We start from the raw sequence: 25,754 nt of genomic DNA, 5'->3' as shown, positions 1-25,754 counted from the left end.
TTGTTAAACTAATTTTTTTGTCTGTCATTTACGAAAATGGATCATTAACCTATCGCACTACAAAAAGGGTGATTCTGTCACAGCCATCATATCGTGCTTTAAGAGGAGATTATTCTTTAAAAAATCGTCCAACTACGCAAGCAATTGGAAAAATTGAAAAGAAATTTGAAGAGACTGGATTGTTATCAGATATTATAAAGCCTGTGCGTCATGGTTTCGCTCGCAACACTGAAAATATCGCTGCTGTAAAGAAAGTACTGCCGAAGACCCGAATGTGTCGATTCCTCGTCGTTCTTAAGAATTAGTACTGGCTTACGGCACATTATGGCATATTTTGCATTGGGATCTACACCTTTATTTATATAAAGTCCAGCTCAGAGAACAACTGATGTCAGCTGACCATTCACAACGTAATAGATACTTCAAATGCGACCTTGAACAACAGGCGGTGGACGGCGGTTTTCTTCAGCGAAAAAGCTCATTTCTCACTCGATGGGTATGTTAATAAACAAAATTTTCGTATTTGGGGTTCTGAGACTCCTCAAGTAATTGAAAAAAGGCTATTACATCCACAAAAAGTCACTGGTTGGTGCGCTCTTTGGTCCGAAGGTGTGGTTGGACCTTACTTCTTCGAAAACGACGATGGAACGACTGTCACCGTCAATTTGGAGCGTTAGAGTCATAGGATAACCGTCTTTTTGGGCCTTTTTGTGAAATATGTGGTTTCAACAGAATGGTGCCACATGCCACAAAACTCGAGCAAATATGGCTTTAGTGCAAGAGACATTTCTTGGCCGCGTAATTTCTCGTCGTGACGATATAAACTGGCCACCAAGATCATGAGATTTGACACCGCTGGACTTTTTTTTTGTGGAGCTCCGCGAAAGACTGTAGTTATCCAGGTAAACCGTTAACACTTGAGCACTTAAAAACCAACATTTGTCAATTTATGGCTGAGATACCACACAATATGTGTCAAAAAGTGGTCGAAACAAACCTCAAAAGAATCGATGCTTGCAACAATTCGCATGGTGTTTATTTAAATGATGTAGTGTTTCACACATATTTCCAAAGTTTTATGAACAGGTGAAACGAAATTCACAGGTACATAAACCTTGAACCGAAGGATGCAAAGACGAAAGTGGAAACATCATAGTAGAACCGCAGTCAATGCTGAGGATATGGAAGGACCACTTCTGTAGACTGTATGACGGCGACAACGAACCGAATTCCGCTGTCAGGAAGGATGATCCATTCAACATAGACGACGAAAGCTAAAAACCCTGTCCTCTCGGCTTAGACGAAGTAAAGATTGCCATATCTAAGCTGAAGTCTAATAAAGCCGCTGAAACGGATGGCTTGAATCATAAGCTCTTTAAAACAGCTGGAGATAAATTGGTTAGAAGCATGCACCAACTTATCTGTAAGATATGGTCGGAAGAAAGCATGTCCGATGAATGAAACCTCAGTATTGTTTGCCCGATCCTGAAAAAAGGAGACCCTTTAAACTGCACAAACTATAAGTGAATCAGTCTACTTAACATCGCCTATAAAATCTTCTCTGCCATAATATGTGAACGTCTAAAGCCATCGTCAACTACCTCATATCCTTATCAGAGTGGTTCTAGACCAGGAAAGGCCACAGTCAAATATTCACATTACAGCAGATCCTGGAAAAATCCCAAGAACACCAAATCGACACCCACCATCTTTTCATCGATTTCAAGACTGCAGATGACAGCATCTACAGGGACGAGCTGTATAGAGCCATGTCTAGTTTTGGCATCTCTGCCAAACTCGTCCGTTTGTGCAGGATGACCAAAGACTTCGTCTACCAGCGCTAAGATCAAACGCAGAATAAATCTTGCTAACCGCTGTTTCTTTGGGCTAAGAAAGCAATTGAGCGGTAAAGTCCTCTCTCGCGGGACCAAAGTGTTGCTATATAAGACCCTTATCATCCCCGTCCTGCTATACGGTTCAGAAGCATGGACTATGACAAAAGCTGATGAAAGCACCTTGGGTCGGTTCGAGAGAAAAGTTCTTCGTTAGACATACGGTCCCGTATGCATCGAAGGGGAGTGAAGTGGGCTGTACAGCTACGTAGACTTAGCCAGAAGGGTAAAAGTCGAACGACTAAGATGGCTGGGTCACGTAGAGCGCAAGGAAACCAATGCTCCATCCCGGAAAGTCTTCGAAACCACACCCACAGGACAGCGCAGTAGAGGAAGACCGCGGATCAGTTGACGCGCACATGTGGAAAGTGATCTCACCCAACTTGGAGCGCGAAACTGGAGACATCTAGCTAGGGACCGAGCTAGATGGAGAAGTTTGTTGGGTGAGGCCCTAGTGCATACAGGACTGTAGCACCAAATTAAGTAAGTAAGTATTTCACACATAATGTTAACGTTCAAACTTTACCTTTTAAATGGTTTTCGACTTAAAACTTGTAGACAAATCAGCAGTCGGGCGCGTATTGGAAGCTTTCAGTGAAGGTCGAATACCAGCCTCTTATTTTTTGTTAATATCAAAGTGATCCCCTTATTGGAACCCTCTTTAATTATTCGGCCTATGCGATACGTCTTTTCAATGTAAACATTTGTTAATTTTTATAAATGCGATACGTCTGTATAAGTGCCTTATGTGATCAACGAAGATGATATGCTTTACGAAGTTATTTGGTATTAAGCTCAAGGAATTTGGCGTAGTTAGGTGACCATACTGTACAAATATATTCCAGGACTGGTCTCACAAATGAAACAACAAGTAATTAAAACATATGGATCACGGAAATCACGGCCAAATCTCTTAATAAAAAATAAAACCCAGAACTCTTTTTGCTTTGTTTAGGATCTAAGACAACACCAAATACTCTACTTAAAGGACAAGAATCAAACATGTAACTAAAAACAATTGGAACTTTTTTGCGTGTAAAACTCATGGTTTTACATTTGTCGACATTTTAAACAAGAAGATTATTATTACACCATTTCCTGAATAATATTAAGTCTCCTTGCAAGAGGATACAGTCACATGTAGAGTCAATTTTTTTTAAAATTTTAATGCCAGCAGCATACATTACGACAGATGAATTTTGTATGATCGAAACCAAGTCATTTATAAATAAAATAAATAGAATAGGACCAAGCTGACTACCCTGGGGGACACCAGAATTCACAACAAATGAACTTGAACGCTCATTACGAAATTTAACACTATAACGTCTATCTTGCAAATATGACGAGATCCAGTTTATGAAATTGTCGTTAAAACCTTGATGTGATAGTTTTAAAAGTAATGTTTTATGACACTATTTATCAAAGGCCTTGCAGAAATCAGTAAAGATACAATCTACTTGTTCACGTTTTTCAAAAACATCTAAACAAAAGAACGTAAAGTGGAACAGATCAGAAACAGTTGAACGCTTTTTAACTAAACCATTCTGGTTATCACAGATAATTGAACTACAGTGAAAAGAAAGGACGCTACATTCTATTGACTCAAATAGTTTAGGTATAACAGATAGTCAGTAGTTCATTATTTCGTTTTTAGGACCTTTTTTGTGTACTGGTCTTATGAAGGAGCTCTTCCAGATAAAAGGAAACAGCGAGTAACTTAGAGATGTGTTGAAAAGAACACATAACGGGTGTGCTAAATACTTAGCACATTTCTTTAAAATGAATGATGGTACACCGTCGGGACCAGGACTAAAACATTTGTCAAGTTTTAGGATACTAATAAGGAAAGTCACTTTACTTCACTTATAACGAAATTGATAGAATTTAAGTGGGGGAAATTTATAACAGTGGTAGATGTGTTAGGAAAACTAATAGTATTATAATCTACAAAAGCATCTTTGAAGTAGTTTGCAAACATGTTCGCAATTATTCTCGGCTCATTACTATTTGATGTCGAAACAGTCATTAAGTTAGGGTACAAACATGATTTCTTCTTACGATTAACGAATTTCCAAAAACTATCAGGATTATTTTTAAGGTTTAATTCAATTTTCCGTATGTAGTCATTATTTAGGATGTCCTATAATCATCATCAGTTCCTGTTTGATTACTTTATCCAAGTTTTGTTCCTTTTGTCTTTTAAGTTTTTAACGTGAGAATCAAACCATAATGGAACACTGAAGTTATCCCGAGCCTTTTAAATGGAATAGTTTTGTAGAAACAGTCAAAACGAGTTAAATAATAAAAACAAAAAGGTATTTTCTTTTGATGATGTCATTTCATAGATTTTTTGCTATAAAATATGTTGTCAAATTAATTATTTTGTTTACGCTGCCTACGAATATTGAATCTTCGAACATGAATTAGCAAGAATTTATATAAATTTCAAATACCCGAAATTAAATGAAACAAATATTTTTTCACATACCATTTGAAAGTGTGGATCGTCCAGTCTAAAATCTAGATCTTTGGTGTTCTGCAATTTTGGACCGTTGTCATTTCGATCTAAGACGGTAACATTTATTCGTTTAATCAACTCCATTGTTTCGCCCATACGTATGTTTTTAGCAATACACTTAACATCTGCAAACACTCCATTAGTTGAAACACTATTCGATTCGTGGTCAATTGGCTTCTTTGCATACAATGTCTCCTCTTTCACAGTTAAAAATTCAGATGCCATTAACTTGTAGGATACATCGTATTCAGAACATAAATAGTTAAAACCATTTGGTCGGAGTTTACCAATAGGCACAGGACGAAAGTTGACATCGGATCGGTCCTCCTTCACCGTGTAATGTGCTCCACTCCAGTAGCACACATTTTCCAACTGTCCACAAAAGTCGGTCGAGTTCGTTGGCACAATTTCCACAGACATATGCGGCATTTTAAATGACGGTTTGTTTTGCGAAGTCTTTGCTGACACAATATAACGCGAATTGTGCTTTGTGTATTGAAACGCTTCAGTTAGGAGTACTTCACCAGTGCCATTGTTTATTTGCAAGCACTCATCGCCCTCATCGCTCTTCTCCAAGCTGTAAGTGTAATTTGTGGCCGAATCGGCAGGACTATTGTTCGCTAACGAAACCACTTGAAATTTTCCAAATGGAATTTTTGTGAAAATACTGAGAGCTTTCTCGTTTGTGGGTATTGTCAAGCGGACTGATGAGAGGGGAAAGAATACATCATATCCTGGAAAAAACAAACAAAAACAAAAATGAGATAAATAAATATTAAATGGACATGATTTTACCATTTCAATAGGAAACAAGGAGAATAAAGAAACAGTGTTTGGTAAAAAAGATATTTAATGCATTTAAATTCAATTGAAACAAATCGGTTGTATATTTTAGCCAAATTGCCCTCGTGTGACCATTTGACAAAGGTCGGGTTGGTTTTATTTGTAAAAATCAATCCAGACTTTTATTTAAATATTACACTATAAAAACAAAGTCAAACAAAGTTTCATGCTTGCCTTGAAATGATGCTACTAATCAGGAGCTGCAGGTTAATTACCTCTAAGTTGCACTCTCGTATTATTGATGCCTATAAGGAGCAAAATTATTAAGATCTCTAAGGCGTCTATTTCCTTTTTTATAGTGTTATTAATTATGTGATAATAATTGGCCATTCACACTCCAGAATCAATATTAATCATCAAGACTTAAATAAAGGATAGGAGCAAATTAACGCGAATGATAATGATAAAGAAGTTGGTCAAAATCAACAGCAAAATATCGGTCAAAATAGAATATTCATACCTCACAATAATTTTCGTATCGCTGAAAATTGGTTAAGATACTGAAGGCGTCGTTATTAGTAAAATGACAACAATTCCCCGAAAATTCCACCTTAACATTAAGGTTTTTGTCAAAAATTGCCGTTTTGAATATGTAACTTTTGAACGGTAAATGATACAAAAAAGTTTTTGAGCTTGATTTTGTAAATCATAAAATGTACTACAAAATAAGTCATTTTTTCTGCAAGCAAGCGTTTAGAAGTTGGAGTGGTTTCAAAAACGCCTAAAATATTGATTTTTGGTATATTGCACCTAAAATTTCAAAAACTAGTAGCAATTCAAAGATGAAATATAGAAACAAACCTTGTGAACATTCAGCGCTCAATTAAATGTAAACAAACCAGCTGATAACTGCTGTCAAGGAAATATTACACTTTGATATGTAAATAATTTTGGTCCACAACTCCAGAGGTTTGAAATAAAAATTAACCTTTATTTTGCCCATTGAATTTGTAGAAGACTCAAACATTTTTAAAGAAAAAACCCGTGTTTTGTTGGAAAATCTATTAATAGTATAGTAGGATTTTACACGAACAACAAAAACAATATCCGTAGCATAAATACTACCGATAAAAGTTAAAGTAGAATCTTACTACGGATGGGTTTTTGACATTTATACGAGTCTCGAATGGATCTTATGTGATTGAATTTGTATCTCGATGGCTGTGTTCGTTGAGTAGTTGTGCATTTAGAATCATGCGTTTTCCATTTCGAAAAAAATCAATATGATACTGTTGATAATATTTAGTTTTGTAAATGAAAATGGGCGAACTGGGCTTATTTTGCAACAGAAACAATAGAAAAGATAATTAAGTTTTGCTACGTTTCCACCAAAGGTCAGTTTAGATTAAATAAATCTTTTTGGCTTGACATTGTTTTTTGATGTTTCTTATGAAGTGCAAGTGAGATAGTTTGATTCGTGTTAAACAATGAAAAACAAAATAGTTCAGAACCATATAAGAATATGCATCCTACTCCATGTGCATTCATTTTTAAAAAATTTGATTAAACAACTATATTTATTGTACAGAAACATGCAAATAAACAGACCATAACGCATTGTCTGTAAAACCAACTCCTCCACACAGATTTTTCTTCACTAGTTTTGAATCGATTCCGATCATTTCAACTCGATTCAGGTAGGTGTATAAAGAATTGAGGCGAGCTTCAACTTTTTTTTCCGTTTCGAAAATCAGATTCAATTGGTCAAAATGTATTTTATTTTCACAAATAATAATTAATCTAAGGCCTAAACTTTAACTTACAAAATTTGCATTTATATTTGAAAGTTTATGTTACAAAAATTAAAATGTTAAACGAAAACTTGTAAATGTTCAACCTGAACGATTTTCGAAAACTTTTTTCCGAAAACTTGAATTTGGATACGGTGCGAAAAGGCAGTTTTATTGTTTCTTTAACAGGAAACAGATATATTTTTTCGGTTATAGATTTTTTTCATAAAATGTGAAAAAGTAAACAAAAAAATTTTGGTCATCTTAACTCTCAAATGGCAATGCCGTTGAAAGATATTGTATAGCTTGTTTGTTAATTACGAACGGTGTCAGACGTTTTTCTACAAATCTACGTTCTTTTTTAACTTTCCAGAGGAAGTTATTGCAATGACTCCGATTTGTCGAATTGAAAATTTTGACATTTCTCGACGTTTCAATTTCCCTAGAGTCGAAATAAAAGATTTTTAGAAAGATGTCTGTGCGTGCGTGTGTACGTTCGTTTGCAACATTTTTTTTTAAATAAAATAAAATAATAATAAAATAAAATAAAAAAAAGAGGCTGGGATGCGACCCACACTGATAACTTCAAATCCCGTCTGTCGATATGTCTTGTTTAAAAGTTTGTCTATATGTACTAGTATCAATTTTACCAAATTTGCGTACTATTTTTTATAGATTTTATTTTTTATGAAAAACGGACTGTTGGATTTTTATATTAAACCACTGAATATCGAAAACAATATTTTCTGTAAAATAAAATAAGTTTGAAGCCAATATTTTTAATTTTTGAAAAGCTATTTGAGTCGAAAGTAAATTTTTACCAAGTTTTAGTATTGTTTTTTTTAGAGTTTTATTTTTTTTGTAAAAAAACCGTCAATTCGATTTTCTTCAAAATTCTACCGAATGTTGAAAACAATATTTTCTATAAGATAAAATTAGTTTGAAGCCAATATTTTATAGTTTTGAAAAGATATTTGAGTCGAAAATCAATTTTTACCAACTTTTGTTAAATTTTTTTTAAGGTTTTTATTTTTTGTAAAAAAACTGTCAATTCGATTTTTCTCAAAATTTTATTAAATGTTAACAACAATATTTTTTGAAAGATAAAAGTAGTTAAAAGCCAATATCTACAATTTTTTTCTCAACATCTTTCAGAATGCTTAAAACAATATTTCTTATAAGATAAAATAAGTTTGAAGTCTTACTTTCAAGTTTTTGAAAAGATATTTGAATCCATATTCAATTTTTACCAACTTTTGTTAATTTTTGTTCGGTTTTTAATTTTTTATAAATAAACTGTCAATTTGATTTTGTTCAAAATTTTACTGAATGTTGACAACAATATTTTTTGAAAGATAAAAGATATATCAAAGTTTTGAAAAGATATTTGAGTCGAAAATCAATTTTTACCAACTTTTATTAATTTTTTTTTTAGGTTTTTTATTTTTGTAAAAAAAACTGTCTATTCGATTTTCTTCAAAATTTTACTGAATGTTGAAAACAATATTTCTTTTAAGATAAAATAAGTTTGAAGCCTAAATTTTAAGTTTTTGAAAAGATATTTGAATCGATATTTAATTTTTACGAACTTTGAGTAATGTTTTTTTTTAGATTTTTATTTTTTATAAAAAAAACTGTCAATTCGATTTTTCTCAAAATTTTATCAGATTTCAAAAACATTATTCTCCGTTGCTCAAAATTGTTTTGGAGATGAAATCATATGTTAGTCGTTAAATTTAGGAGGTGACAATTTTTTTTTTTGATTTAGAAAAAAAACCGTTAGATAGATTTTTTTTCAAAAAATATATTTCTTTGAGATCACGTTACAGTTTAATATATAAAATTAAATTCAAATCTCTAGTGTTTTTTGTTCGTAAGATATTTAGGGTTAACCAAAATTTTCACCTTTGTTTTAAACTGCTATGGTAAAAAAACCACCCGCGCAATTTTCTTGAGAGCCCTTTCTGCATCTTTCTGTCTTATTATCTGTATAACAAAACTAAAAAAAATGCTTCTCCTCGAAAATTTTACGAATTTTATCATCAAAATAATTTTGTGAAAAGAAAAATAACGATTTCTGTGTCTGGTAAATTTTTGAGAAAAATCGAATTATTGACAGTTTTTTTATAAAAAATAAAAACCTAAAAAAAAATATTACTCAAAATTGGTAAAAATTGAATTTCGACTCAAATATCTTTTCAAAACTTTGAGATATTAGCTTCAAACTAATTTTATCTTTAAAAAAATATTGTTGTAAACATTTAGTAAAATTTTGAGAAAAATCTAATTGACCGTTTTTTACAAAAAATAAAAAGCTTACAAAAAAATACTAAAACTTGGTAAAAATTTACTTTCGACTCAAATAGCTTTTCAAAAATTAAAAATACTGTCTTTAAACATTTTTTTTGTTTCACAGAAAAAATGATATTCTGTCCTTTTTTTATAAAAATCTATATTTTCATAAAAAAAAATAAAATCATCAAAAAATAGTACGCAAATTTGGTAAAAATTGATGTTCGTTTCTCGATATCTCGTGAGGAAAAGAAGATATTGACTTTAAATTAGATTCCTTTATTCAATGTTTATTCAATTTTATTTGTAGCCAAATTTTGTGTTTACATTTTTCATACTTAAACCTATATTGCACAATTTACAGAGATCGGTATATATGCTACCTTACTACTGCCAAGTATATATTTTGTAATCAATTTTATAAAGCTTAAATTCGTGATTTGAAGGAAAAGCTACTGTTAAAAACCTTCATTAAACATAAATACAAAATTTGTATTTATTTATTTAAGAAATAAAATCTTTTAATAAATGCTACTAAAATTGGTAAAAATTGTTTTCCACTAAAAATCTCGTTTACAAAAACAGATATTTAAATCAAACTGTTTCGTCAAATGCAAAATGTCGAAATATAATTAATATTGTAATTTTTAAATCTTTTAGAATAATTCAACTGAACACTTTTTTAACCCAACACCTACAAACCTACAAACTTTAAAGCAAGACAAATTGATAGACGGGATTGGAAGTTATCAGTGTGGGTCGCATCCCAGCCTCTTTTTTAATTAAGCATTAAGTTATTATTTTTTTTAATAATTAGTATTAGTTGTTCTATTGTTTTATTTTCTGTCAAACATTTTTTTTAAGTCGTTATCATACGAGTAACTAATTCTTGAGATTTGAAGGACATACGCACACACAACTATACCAAAACCGTGAAGTTGAAAATGTTTATTCATGCATTCTTCCATTTTATTATATGCACATTATATTGATTTCTTTTTTGTCAGAAAATTTGCATTTTGTAACGATGCAGAGTCTACTACACCTAGCACAATACAATACAGCTTAGACAAATAAATATAAAATAGAACATACAGCCATGTCCAAAATAATAGAAACAATTATGGAAAAAATGTCTTAAGCACTTGTGAAAGGCACCACGCACCACATCAAAAATGTTACCATTTAAATTTAATGGTCAATATTTTGTTAATGTTTCTTAATTTTTTGGTTTTCAAAAATTTAAAATCCATTTGAAGGCTTTATAGAAAACTGTGCAAAAAATTCGAACACTCGATTTAAACTTCAAAAACAGAATAAATTTCAAAAAATTGTACTTAATATTATTTTGAATAATCCTTATCTTAATTTGATTTAATTTAATTAATTTCATCTTCTATAGAGCTAAATAAAAAAATAAATTGGGTGGCGCAACCGTCCGTTGGGAACGCCTAGTGACTTACACCTCTCAACCATTCCTGTGTGCGAGTACTGTTGTCAGGAATGGAGGGGACCTACAATTTTAAGCCGAATCCAATGACAAGAATTACTCTTGGAGAATTAGTCAATTCCTCGCAAGAGGCAGAAACCGTGAAAAAAACTTTAGATGACATAGGCATAGATCGTACCCAAGACAGTCCAACGCACTAACCATCATGCCACGGGTACTACTAGACCTAGACCTAAATAGGTCTGATATTTTTCTTGAACAGCTGAATACCTCATCTCCGTAGCAATTCTCAAACGATCTGTTTCGTTAGAAAGCGTATATCTACTCTTTTTAATCTTGTGTTTAATCTATTAGCACTCAAAGAGATTCAGGTGCAGTTGTTGAAAATATCACTTGAAACCTAACATTTTGTTCCTTTGGAATCAAATCGAATCCATACGTACGACTTTTTCAAAAATAACTTTATCCATACCAACAATTCGACACACGGTCCCCCAATAGAAGTTAGTCCTTAGCAATAATCTGTCACCTCCGAGTTTGAAAAATCTTTTTATGTGCCTTTTCAATACATTCCAAATAAATCAATTTATGTTTCAAAACTTTAAATACATTTCGAATCTACTTAACGCCTTGCACCTTCAATGGAGTTTGCGCGTTGACGCTAGTCTACACCTTTAAAGCAGTTCTTAAGCTAGCTGCTTAATGGTGAAATTATTCGGATTTAAAGAGCCTTGAAAAGCTATAGTAGGTACTATTGGCTTTAAGCAGTAACTACCATTTTTCTTCTTCCATGTTAAATTGGCCGCTACTAATGACACCAAGGTCAGTGAACGATTGGACCAGCACAAATTCTAGATCTTATTTCAGGTGGCGCTACAGTCCTGTGTGAACTAGGGCCAAATTCTAGATCACCTACCGTTAATGCTTTTGAGATTCCAACATTTACCACCGACGAAACCACCATGTACATTGTATTTTCCTCATTTATTTGCAGTCCCGTAAATTAAACTGTAAGGAAAAGATCAAAGCCTCAGTTAGCAGAAAACATTTCAGTGGATGTTAACTACCATTGTAAAAGGCCAATATCAACATATGCATGTTTGGTATAGCCGCCAGCCTTTGAAACGTTTACGAATCTTAAAAATCGAAACATTCGTGAAGGAACTGGCAGCCTAAAGCGAATTACTCCTAATACAGTGTAATAACTGGAAAAGGGCTTTCTTTGGTCCCAAGAACATAAAGAGCACTATTAACATAGACATTGGCAATTGGCACTCAGATAGACTATTTAAAGCCATACATAGATTTTAACCCTGTAGCACTAAGGAAGGACTGGATGAAAAACAGGGTCATAAAAATAAATCATGTGTCTGTCTTTACGGATGATTCCATAAAGGGGCAGAAAGTAATGTCTGTCATCTTTTCAAATAATGCTCTCCTAGAAATATCAATAAAGCTTCCAAATAACCGCAGTGTCTTTTAAACAGAAGTATTGTCGGTTTCTGAAGCAGCTAAAAATCTTTATTCCCACAATTTAAAAGACAAATGCATAGATGTAGAAGTAGCAATTAAGGCTATATCTGCCAGTGTCACAAAGTCAAGACTGGTACAGTAATGCCGTAGGGAGCTTCGTTTGCTCTGCGAAACCAAAACGGTAATCCACTATTGGGTCCCAGAATACTGTGAAATTGACAGTAATGAAAAGGCAGACAAATTAGCTAACACGGATCAACTCTCAGTCAGATACTCAGCCATGTAGTATCAGTGATATACAGCGCAATAAAGCAGGTAAAGCAACAAATCCACAAGAGTTTTATCGAAATCGCAAAAAGTTGGTGGGCAGCTTTTGAAACTTGCAGAGTTCCTAGGAACCTATGGCCGAAGATTCCCAAAGGTAAAACAAAATTCCTTTGCAAATAGGAAGGACTCAGTTCTCCTTACTAATAGTTGATCTAACGGATCATTGGGAAACCACATGAATAGAATGGTTATCGGCTCATCTAATTTATAAAGAGGATGTGAGGAAGCGGAGATAGAGGAAGATACCTTCCGAACTTTATATGCGAATGTCCAAGCCTAGCCAAAAAGAATAATGACAATATTAAGAAATTACTTTTTCGACGACTTATGCGACCATCTAGAGACATTCTTTCATTTTCCCATAAATAAGAATGGTTCAGGAAAGCGCGCCTTAACCTACATCCTCCCCGACCTTCCCATACCCTACCTAATTCTTTCCACTTTCTGGACAGCACAATGAATTCAAAGAGATCCAAGTGATTGAACTTTACAGACGCATCACCCCATACAACCTACATAACCTAACCTATGAGTTTTTTTTTATTTGGAATGCCGAATTCTTTCATGGCTTTATAAAATTCAACTCTTGTTATGCGGTCAAAGATGGCTTTAAAAAACAGATGGTATGTTGGAATGTTAAATTCTAGACATCTTTCCATCACCTGTATAAGGGAAACAAACTGATTTTCGCTGATGACACTGCTGTATTTTCATCACATGAATTTTCTCTCAACATTGAGACAAATCTTAAACATGCGATAGAAATACTTGAAAAATATTATACTAAATGGAAAATAAAGCTGAATGTTGGGAAAACGCAAGCCATCTTTTTTACACGAAAAAGAAAACCTTGCTATCTTCCCAGCAATCAGCTAGATGTAAGTGGTACCACAATTAAATGGGAGCAGTCTGTTAAGTACCTAGGTGTTCATCTCGATTTAAAACTAAACTAACTAACTTTTAACCAACATATTCAAAATTTATTTATTTATTTATTTGTAGCTTAATATACAATATCTTTTACATTTTAAATTATTTCATTAGCAAGTGGTTTAGAACATTTTGATTCTTTACATCTTTAATTCAAATATATATAATAAAGAGAAGTGTTATTTAAAATTAATTTATGGTTCAAGGGAAAACGCTACTAAGAAAAGCCCTTATAAGAATCTTAAAAACTAGTATTGCTTAGGCCTCATTATCAACAAAATGCAGAAGTTGACAGTAATTTTAGGTGTTATTTTGGTTAGATACGTTTCTGATAAGATTGTTGTCAGAGAAGTAGCAGTTTAGGAAAAATTTCTCTTGTTGTTTGTTAACAAGGTTCTTAACTGTGTAAGCATTAGCCTTATCATGGAGTCTTTTAGTTGAGTAATGCCATGGCAATCTGAGCATCATTTTCAAAACTTTATTTTGACTTACTTGAAGTTTTTGAATGTGCGAGTGAGCACAGTCAAACCAAACAGGTGCGCCATAAAGTAGTATTGGTTGGAAAATAGTTTTAAATATTATTAATTTATTTTGCTTGCTTAGACTTGAGTTCTTGTGAATGAAAGGATATAAAATCTTTATTGTTAAGTTGATTTTGTTAATTGTATTAGATATGTGTGTTTTGAAAGTAAGCTTTTTATCTAAAAATATGCCGAGGTATTTGCAGTTATCCGACCATTCGATTTCATTGGCACAAATTTTTAGTTTTTTGTCCGGTAAGTAACAAGAATTTCTTCGACGTGTAAACCATGTTGCTATTGTCTTCGTACCGTTGACTTTAACTTTCCATTTGTGAAAATATTTCTCAATAAGAACTATGGCTTCTTGCAATTCGGTAAAGACATTTTGAAATAAAACACCGGAGGCAAATAAAACGGTATCGTCAGCAGATATTGCTAAGCTAACATTTGGGTTGGGAATCGGGAAATCAGTAAAAAAAAATATTGAATAAAATTGGGCCCATATTCAAAATACTCTTAAAAAATGAGTATTTCTATTAAGATGCTTTACCCTTTTATTAACCGACAATCTCTACTTACAAATGAAAATAAGATTATCATTCACAAGGTTATATTCCAAGCAATACTGTTATATGGGTGTCCAGTATGGGGTAACGCTGCCAGATGCCATTTAAAGAAGTTACAGGTATCACAAAGCAAGGTTTTAAAAATGATGCTAAACCTTCCTTGGCATTACTCAACCTTAAGTCTCCATAGAAAAGCGAATGTTGAACTGATTTCTGATAGAATTTGTAAGCTTACAAATAATTTTAATATCAGCTGTGAAAGTTCTGAGAATTTTCTCATCAACCAACTTCTTACATAATCTGTGATATATTTTAAGTAAAACTATTGCGTTTTTTTCCTTTTTGGTTTATGTTAATGGTTTTTTATGTTTTGTTAATTTATTTATTTGTTTAGTTATTTGTATGTTTATTTATTTATTTCTTGATTAATTTATTTTTGAATTAATTTATTGCTTATTTATTTAGGTGTTAATTTATTTTTGTTTGTTTGATAATTTATTGTTAATTTGCTTATTTGTTAAATTATTTATTTTTAATTTATTTATGTGTTCTCTGAATTGTAAAATGAGCGGTCCTAGACTTTATTGAAAATATTTTTTTACGTAATAAAGAAACTAACTAACTGATCAGTTGTTGACATGGCTGCGGTCAAAACCATATTAAGTAAACAAAATACAGTCGAACTAAAATTGAAAAATGTTCCTATTATTTTGGCCAAAGCTGTAGATGCTTCAAACTGATAAGTACCTATGTATTCCTAAATGTTTGCCAAAAACGAAGGTAAAAAAAAACATACATAATTTTGAATTTTGATTGTCTTCTTGTCATGAGTGCCAAAAACAAAATCTGAATACATTTTGAGATAGACGAAATGCGTCGCGTTTCACTTGAATGAAAAATAAAATAACATCCAAATCCATCCATGAGTCACTCTTCGTAAAAATAAAATATTCAAAAACTATAACATAATTCTCTGTAACTGAATGAGAAAAGACATTTTGTTGATGTTTCTTTTGGGATGATGCACTTAAACCAAATGGCAACGGCTCTACGTCTACACACTTTGGTCCACACTAAGCCTTATGACGACATTGTGAAGTACAAAGTATCTAGTGTGACTATGAAAATTCGAAGTAAATACGGAATCGGAAAATCCATCATATCCTTCGGTTATCCCCATTTTATTGCAACAAAAGAATTGAATTTACACGAGGCGAGCATATAATTGCGTTATACCTCCAACTTGAGTGTATCATCTCATCGGCTTTATGAAGCTGATGATGACGAGATAATAAGATGATTCAATATTTAATGAGATATTTTGTCTGAATAGGGAGAAGGTATGTACGGTAAATGCAAGAAATAAATGCGTAAATTCGTCCGTTTATTTGCAGCCAGCAAGTACTAATGCATATAAAGTCTGTGTCCTTGGGTATATTATGTTGGGGCTATGTTCAAATGTATACGACTGCCACAACTGGGAATCAGTATTTAATTGAATGGTTAATTAGAATGGCTTTGTTGAACAAATAATAATGGCTTTGTTATGCAAACAAAAACGATGTTATTGTTTGTTAACATAATTTGTTCTTATTTACACGGGTTGTGATTGACAAAAAACAAAAAGTTCTCGTTAACGTAGGAACATAAAAAGAAACATTTGTTTGTTTTGTTAAAGTAGACATTTTATGGGAAGGCTTGATTAATAAAGAGTGCAGCAATTTGGTTCCTGTCAAGTAAAAAAACTATAATAATAAAACTTAGTAATAATATCTGTAACAAAGTAAAGGCCAACACAAAGTTTTAGTCATTAAAACTCGGTTTATTGGAAAATTAGAACTCGTTTGAGCTCTAACTCATGTCTTCATCAAGTCTTAGAGCTTTAGAATTCTGATATAGATCTCAGTCTGTGATAAAACTGTAATAATTCATATTGTGCAGTTGGTGTTGCATGTTTTATCAAAGACACATTTGAATGCGAAGTTGTTTTTTACAATCCGAGCAGTGCCGATATTATTAAAGTAAATTGTATTTTTCAAAACGAAAATTTTCGTTTCGTTTTTCGTTTAGAAAATCTTTTAAGGAACATAAAAACAACAAATCTCATATTATTAGGAGATCTTAACATAGAAATTCTTGTAAATAATACAGATTCGGGCAATTACTTAATGCTTATGTCTTCTTATGGGTTAAAACCTACCTGAATCACAAATACATCCCAAACTTGTATCGATCACATATTTTTAAGATTAAAACCTATTTTGTTTGATGGGTTATTAGGTCAAGTAATCGATTTCAAGATCTCAAACTATTGCATGATAATCTTAAAATTAAAACGATTAAACTTGGAGTCTTAAACGTTTTAGGTCATGGAATAGCAAGAACATAGTTACTTTAATAAAAAAGAAAAACTCGGTTTGGAAAAAATATAAACGGCGTCCACAAAATCAGAATCTAAAAAAATACTACTCTAAACTTAGTGAAAAAATAAAAAAACGAAAAAAAATAGTCGTGATAATGTCTACTCTTAGTATGCTTGAATCCTGTAGAGGGAATAATAAGGAAGAATGAAAATTAGTTCATTCTCTTTTAAACAAACAAAAAAAATATTGATTCCATACAAAAAATAAAAATTAATAATGAAGTTATATCTTATCCATTTGATATCGCTAAAAATTTTAATAAATACTTCTGTCACATCAAATTTAAAACCTTGTCCCACTTTTAATAATAATTGTGACTGTGATATGTATCCAGATTTAGTAGAAGACCAATTCCAAAGCAATAGTTTTGTATTTGTTCCGTTTACATCCTACGAAATATACAGACAAATAATGTCTCTCGAGAACAAATGCTCCAATATATCTGATGATATAACCAATTGCCTGCTTGAAAGATGCTGAAGTCATTCCGTTCTTTAAAAAGGGTAGTCGTAGTGTTATGAGTCAATACCGGCCAATCTCCATATTACCAACGTTGTCTAAACTTTTTGAAAAACTCATAAAGGATCGTATGGTGTTTTTTTAAGAGTTGTTCAGCAACGGCCAATTTGGTTTTCGTGAAGGTAGCGGTACTGACGAGGCCATATTATAGTTTTGCTGTGAGATAAATGAAAGTTTTAACAAAAATTAAAGTGTTCTAGGTTTGTTTATTGATCTGACTAAAGTATTTGATTTGGGTAATCATCAGATCCTTTTAGGAAAAAATTTATAAAACTGGATTTAGATTCCTATTTATTCGCAAGACATCAAAGAGTTAGAATCAATGGGGTATTTAGCGATGTTCAGGAGCTTACTACCGGTGTTCCTCAAGGATCAGTGCCAGGTCCAATATTGTTTTTGATATACATAAGCTGTGTTCAAACAATCATCAATTAGTAAAATAACATCGTTCGCTGATGATATGGCTCTGACATATGCTAGCAATTCGCTATTTAAATTGATCGCTATGTTACAAAAAGATTTAAATGTACTACACATTCTTGTGGAACATCTAGCTTTGAACATATGACACCTTTTTTCAATGATTGTTTGAAATCGAATTCGTTAATAGTTTTAAATATTTAGGAGTTACAATTGACACAAATTTAAATTGGAAACAATATACTGGGGAATTAAAAAAATACTTAGTGTCCGTAACACGTAAAGTGTTCTTATTAAAACAATCTTGTATAAAAAATCTATTAACAACAATATATTTTGGGCTTGTTCATTCTAAGTTACAGTATGGAATAACTAGTTGGGGAGGTGCATATCAAAACACGCTTGATCCCATGATTACATCGCAGAAAAATATTGTCCGAATCATTTCACCGGATTTTGTGAATAAATTGTTGGAAAATACAGTTATGGACGCTAACAAGTCCAGCTGACAACAATTTTTTACCAATTTTATATCAACCATTTTATGTGTTAAAAGTGACAGAAACAAATCTTACAGTCATTCGTCGGCAAATTTTCTATCAAAAAATTGGCTGACTTTTTGCAATCGTTATCACTCGTCTAAACACCTAATTTTTTTTTTAATTTTCAAATAATTCGAACATTGTAAAACTTGTAGTTGTCAGAAAATTTGTATGTATTTATGTATTTATTTATCATCAATTAGAGATTATAATAACTCTAACAGACTATGTAAATACAAAATTTGTCATAACATAAATTTTAGTCAATTAACCAGAAAGAATAAGCTGAGCATATTTTTAAATGCATCTCTACTCAAATGAAAATTAAAATCAATAAAATCAGATATTTGGTTAATTTCTCTGACACAGCGAGATATTGGAGCTTTAACAGCATAATTTACTCTATGAAATACCTCATGGAATAAACAACGATTTCTAAGCACTCGAATTTATAAGAGACAATAAAAACGGACAGTCAACATGATAGGATAAAATATCTTTAAAGAACATTATAGAATATATTTTGCGGCGATTTTCTAAGGTCTGAATGCCAAGAAGTTGACACCGAGTATTATAGGGTGGCATAACATCAGCGTTCCATCTAAGTTTATAAATAACTATTCTTGTAAATTTTCTTTGAATTTTTTTCAATTCTAACAGAATGAGTTTTGTAAAACGGATTCCATACCACACAGCAGTACTCCAGAACTGATTTAACATAAGCAATGTAAAGCGTTTTTAAGGTATAGGGATCAGTTAGACCTTAAGAGTTGCGGACAACAAATCCAAGCATAGAGTTGGCCTTGTTAACTATGAATTCTAAATGATTACTGAAGCTGAATTTAGAGTCAAAAATCACTCCCAGATCTTTTTTGGTTGAGCAGGAAACAACAACAAAAGTTTAACATGATTTTAAAAGAATTTGAAAGCTCCAAACATCGAAGGAAATTTTGAGTTGCCGTTTAGCAAAATAACGAAAAGAAAGGTATGTTCTCTAAAGTCTTCCAAACGAAGGGGTGGAGGTGTGTACTCTACACGATTGAAATTAAGTCTTTCCTTCCGCCTTCCCAATCATTGTAGCGTCTTTCAGGATAAGTATTGTCCTGGCTTGAATCTAAAAACCTTTGGATAAAACCAACCACCCGTATAAACGGACAATTTTAACTTGATAGAAAATCGGCAATTGTCACTTAATAAAAAACTATCGGAAGACTTTTGATAGTTTGGCGAATATTAGAAAATCTCCGAATCGTGTACACTTACTAGAGTACATAAGAACCATGTACAATTTATCAAGAAATAACATAGAAGCTCAAATGTGCAATATGTTTATGAGTAGACATTTTGCTTGTTTAAAGAAGTCAATTTGGGTGTGTGTACACTTAGTCTTTTTAAGAAGCTATAATTTTTATATAAAACAGGTTCCAAAATTATATTGCAAGGGCAGATGCAGACTTTTAATCAAGAGATCGCACACTTAACTTAAAGATGAATTTTTGGGCACAGCTTAAAACTGTTCTATAATGTTATGTAAAGGAGGCTTACTAAATTTGTCAAGGGAATAACAACTTAAGTTAATAAATATTTTTTGAACACTATTTTCCAGCAAGGCTTATCTTACTATTTAATTTGGACGCCTCACTATGAACACATTCCAACAGTTTTCCAAATATGGCCTAACATACAATACTTTATTAGGGATTTGGGTGCCTTTCATGCTATTATCTTAGAATTTGTGCTAAAACGTAGTTTCCTTTCCAAAAATAATATATTCTTTTGCTTCTTACCATTTCTATAAATGCGAAGAACGCTACAAAAAATATAGAGTTAAAAAGCCAGAAAGTTTGCAAGGAAAATCTGATTTTTTTTCTAGGAAAATTAACAGAATTTAATGTGTAAATATGTATGTACAATTTCCGGGCGTCTATATTACTCCTTTCATTTTTGCTCATCTTACTTGTAGATTTTCATTTACCTTATGCAAATATTTTGATCAAAAAGAGTCAACAAAACTTTTGAAATCGTAAAGAAAAAAATGGTTGTGGTTGTTTCTTGAATTTAACAAAATAATTGAATTTCTTTAAAAATTAAAAGAAACAAACTAAGTTAAAAATATAATTTGGGAAGAATTTCTTCTCCCTTATATTTTGAAGCAAACTAAACATTTTAATAACAAGAAATATTGATAAACGTTTATTTTATAGACAACAAGTTTATAAAGGAAATTTAATTTTAATAAAATGAAAATGTTTAAAAATATGTATGTCAAACATCGAAGGACCTTTTTTATAATAGTATGTAAGTATATTGAAAATTAAATGAATTTGTTTCTTTCGTTCAACATTTTGCAATTCCCAGTAGATTAGATTAGATATATTTTTATTGCTCGTCTTAAACAATTTACATTGTTTACAAAAATCAAAAAAAGCATGTCATTCTGTTATAAATTGGAAACATATTTTTTATGAAATATAATTTATAGATAAACGAATTAGGTACATGAGTTAAAAAGTTTTTGTTTTTTTTGAATAGTTTACTATTGAAATTTAATATTATCTTCAAAAACTCTCATTAACAATTCTCCCTCTATAATCTAGAGCCAGTTTGCAGTACATATCGTCGTAGTTCTATGAAAACTCCCTTAGTCCATTTTCCTCAAAAATGAAATAAATACACAAAGTTCATGCAAATGACAAAATTTATATTTGTTCAAACTCCCCAAGCTTAACGGTGCACCATTTTTAAATTATAAAGAATTAAAACTAACAAAATCTATTAATTTGCATGGTGATTTCAAACTTCTAATGCAATTATCTCAAAACACAAAAAATGGACTTAGGGAGTTTTAATAGAACGACGACGATATACGTTTTTTTAACGTTAACTTCGTTCAACAATGATACAATTTCATTTTCGTTCAAAAAATCCGTTCCAAGAACATTTCTCCTGATGTCTTTAAGAATTGGACATTTACCCATTAAGTGAAATACATCTTCTCTCACTTGTAGATTACGTAAGGAGCATAATATTGGTAAATCCTCTCTATGTGGAATGAAGTTAAGAGGTACCTACGAGTTCACTACCATTATCGAAACCTCATCTACGCTGCATTCATCCCGGAAAAAGTTCTTCGCCTTAAAATTGTGATTGAGTTGACTGTAAATTGCTCCGTGCAGAGACCCAGTTGCGTAGCAATTTTTCCCATAACATATTATTCGCTTTTGCAATAAGGCGGTACAGTGATTCTTTCCATTGATTGAAATCAAAGTTATCTATGTTAAGGTCCATGTCACTCTCCCTTACAAGTTTCATCCATTCTGCATACCATCCCTACCTCTCTCGAATAATTTGAAGTGCGACTATCTTCGGTAATTCACAATCTGTATTCGAAGTGTTCGTACAAAGAGTGGCTGCAGTCCCGTTTCCAACATAACTATATAGCGGGAAGATCCTTTTAAAGTAGAAGCGTAACAATTTGTCCACATGTTCACATTGCTTCACTCCCCACACTTGAGATGTGTACTTAAAGCACTCCAAGGTATTTGAACTCTTTGACAATGTCTATATTTTCACTATTGTAGTTCCATTTTTCATTAAAGCAGTTTCTACTTCCTCCGTTCTTGAAAATCATGATCTTGGACTTTTCCATATTTACTATTAGGTTCCATATTTTACAGTATACTCAAAAATCCGGTTTATCATAAGCTGTAGTGATTCTGGAGATGATACGAGAACCACAATATCACCCGCAAACAAGAGTGTTTTAATTAACTCTCCCGCGTGTTCAATACCAGCAGTTAAGAAATCGACTAGAGCGAATTGGCTTGGACTCATCGTACAACCTATTCTAACGCCTGATTCAGTTCTAGACCAATTCGACCATTCTGTACCATTCCAAACTGCTGCTTGATGGTTTTAATGTGGAATGTATGCATAGAAACGATTCGGGGTTAGGTGGAATTGTATATAAAAAAAATGTCAGCTATGAAAGACTCTCCTCGAAAACTTAAAAAGCTTACAAAACTTATGACAGCTTACATATAAAAATGGTAGATATAAAGGGAAGTAAAAATATTTATGCAATTTATAGATCACCATCACTAAAAAAATGATTTTATTACTGAATTTGATGAAAATACTCGCAACGAATTGGATCTGGTTTTACTTGGTGATATAAATATTGATACTCAAGATTTTAATAACACGATCACCAGTGAATTTCTTGATGTTATGTCTTCGAAGTGCTTAACTGGTACAGTTACTTTAATTGATCCCATATTTGTTTCATTTCCGAGAAACTGCATAGTATCAGCTGTTATAGAAACTGATATATCTGATCACTTTGCAACATTTTACGGTATTAAAGACAATACAGAAAAGTTCAACACATATTGCAAAGCACAATCAAAAATTAACGCGGACGGTGTTATGCATCCGATTGTTACTGGGGACGAAACATGGGTTCACCACTATGACCCTGAAAGCAAACAAGAGTCCATGCAGTGGCATAAAAAACGAACAGACTCCCCGAAGAAGTTCAAAGTCACTCCGTCTGCCGGGAAGCTCATGGCCACAGTTTTTTGGGACTCAAAGTGAATCTTACTCATTGAGTACAAAAACAACGCCAAATTCTACGCTTCCACTTTGCATAATTTGCGGGAGGAAATTAAAAAGAAAAGACGGGGTAAACTCGCAGCGGGTGTGTTGCTTCTTCATGACAACGCTCCTGTTCACACGGCGCGAATTTCCAAGGCTGCTGTGCGAGATTGTGGTTTTGAAATTCAACATCCACCCTATAGTCCATACCTTGCCCCTAGTGATCACTTCCTGTTTCCGGATTTGAAAAAAATGTCTTCGTGGAAAAAGATTTTCGGATGATGAAGAACTCAAGTCGGCAATAAATGAGTATTTTGCAGGGAAAGAGGAAACTTATTTTTTTTGAGGGTTTAAAAAAGCTTATCTCAAGATGTAACAAATGCATTGGTGTTAGGGGATATTATATTGAAAAATAAAAACAATTTAAATTGAATTCGCATTTTCCTTCATATCGATACCGAGAATATATTGAACGCCCCTCGTATATACGCTGATTCGTCTGAAAATTATAACAAAAAAAACGTCAAATCAAGAGTTGGATAACCCCGGAAATAATTGAGCTGTGTTAAAGGAGAGATAGGTACAATGTATAGAAGATGAAAGAATAATCTTCGAAATGAAGTTACAAATCTGAATACAAAAAAATGAGAAATTATGTAAACAAACAAATACAAATGAAAAAATCTAACTTCTACAAAAATGAAATACTGAACGCAAAGCGTGATCCGAAAAAAACGTGGAGAATAATAAATGGAATATTGGGTAGGAATAAAGCGTCTGTGGATGAAACACAATCTTTGTAAAAGGTCTAAAGTTTCTGACATTATTGAAGAACTTGCTGAGTGTTTCTCAACACAAGCAACGATAATCGTGCACGTATGCAATGCTAAAACATCAAGACAGCCTTGTCAACAACGACCTCAATCAATATATGTGGAAGAAGCTGATGAAATCAAAATTTATAATATACTTCGAAATCTGAACCCTAATAAAAGTCCAGGTGCTGACGGAGTAGGAGAATGCAACATTGAACTCAATGCAAATCTGCTAACACCATTGATTCAACAAATTGTGAACAAAAGTTTGACACAAGGGTGTGTACCGAAAATTTTTAAGACTTCAGTTCTATAAAGGAGGAAAAAAAAGTCAAATTCTCAACTATAATCCAATTTCGATCTTGCCAGCTGTTGAAAAATGTTTTGAGAAGTTGTCTTAAGACGATTAAACAAGTTTATTGAAAAACACTGCTTGCTGCAATCTAATCAATATGGTTTTCAAAAAGGTAAAAATACAGGAAGACTTCTTGCCGAATTCTGTTATACTATTAACATGAGTCTCAAAAAAAACCAACATGTTTTGGTTATGTTCGTGGACTTCAGCAAGGCATTCGACACGTTGAGTCACAATAAACTTTTGGATGTCCTTTACAGAATTGGCATTAGGGGAATGTTTGGAAATGGATGGAGAGCTATCTCATAGGAAGAACATTTAGTGTTAAGGTTGGAAGTTCATGGAGCAAAGAAAGAAGTTGCACACATGGTGTACCACAAGGGTCAAAACTAGATCCGGTCCTTTTTATACTTTTTACGGATGCACTCCTACGGATTTTTAAGAAAAACACAGCTTTTGCATAAGCAGACGATATAGTTATTGTTGTCAGACACATGTGTCTTGAAAGCGCGATTTCTACGATGCAACAAAACCCTGAAAGTCCGATTTCAAAAAAAGTGATGCTATTGAATTAGTTTCATCAATCAAATACCTTAGAGTTACAACAGATGAACACTTTCTGTGGCACGAGCATATTACTATCGTAAGGCAAAGTGTGAGGAGTGCTATGTTTGCGTTATTTCTGGAAAGATATTCAACAAAAGATGTTCAAAAACGGGTTTACTATTTACTTGTTGAATATCGATTAAGATATGGAGTATTAGCTTGGTGAAATGCCGCAAAAACGCATACAGATAAACGTGTTAATTTACAGAGAAGAATTGTAAACATGAATTATAAAAACCATCTACATTTGAAGTGCCTGAATGTCGAAAATATATTTAGGATGACAGCAGTTCTTGAATACTACGATGATTTAAGATTCCAGCGACCTATTTTACATGGTGTAAACACTATAAGACGAGCTCAAGGCCTACTTGAAATTCCGATAATATATAACAACTACGGAAAACGACAACTTAACTATACAGTACCATTAATTATAAACCAACTTCCTACAAAATTTTTAAAATATTCGCAACTTTAAAAATTATTAAATTAAATTTTAAACATTATGCACTGATAAAAGTAAATTAAAAATGTGTTATGTATCTTTTTTTTAACTAAACCACTAATGAATTTATATATTTTTTTTCTTTAATTAATATAAATATGTTTAATATTAAAATCCAATCAATTCAAATACTTTGTAACTTCAACCACCTACAGATAAGCAAAAGCTTCGTGGGCAACACAACTAATATTGTTAAAGTTTTGAAATATGATCAAATAAAAATCTAAAAATAAAATAGTATCAATATACAAACTTTGCAGGACTCTTCCAAATTTTGACGACATTACCATACCAAAGAGCTTATAGAAAAGAGCTTACATATTCACCGTGTCAAATGCAGACTTCAAATCCACGAAAAACGCGTATTCCTTCTTCCTTCTTTTTATAAATGAATTCGCAATGCTTTTCAGAACAAAGATATCATC

At 32.4% G+C, this 25,754-nt stretch overlaps 1 protein-coding gene across 1 annotated transcript in view; it reads right to left on the bottom strand.

The window, feature by feature from the left end:
• Nucleotides 1–25,754, bottom strand: part of LOC129951095 (proto-oncogene tyrosine-protein kinase receptor Ret) — a 113,180-nt gene that overhangs the window by 29,127 nt on the left and 58,299 nt on the right. The window contains exon 2 of the mRNA XM_056063105.1: nucleotides 4,384–5,147. Within this exon, the coding sequence (XP_055919080.1) occupies nucleotides 4,384–5,147 (764 nt within the window). The remainder of the gene's footprint in view (nucleotides 1–4,383; nucleotides 5,148–25,754) is intronic.

The sequence above is a fragment of the Eupeodes corollae genome, chromosome 3, assembly GCF_945859685.1.
Source record: "Eupeodes corollae chromosome 3, idEupCoro1.1, whole genome shotgun sequence".
Lineage (NCBI taxonomy): Eukaryota > Metazoa > Arthropoda > Insecta > Diptera > Syrphidae > Eupeodes > Eupeodes corollae.
This window is presented reverse-complemented; position numbering and strand designations above follow the sequence as displayed.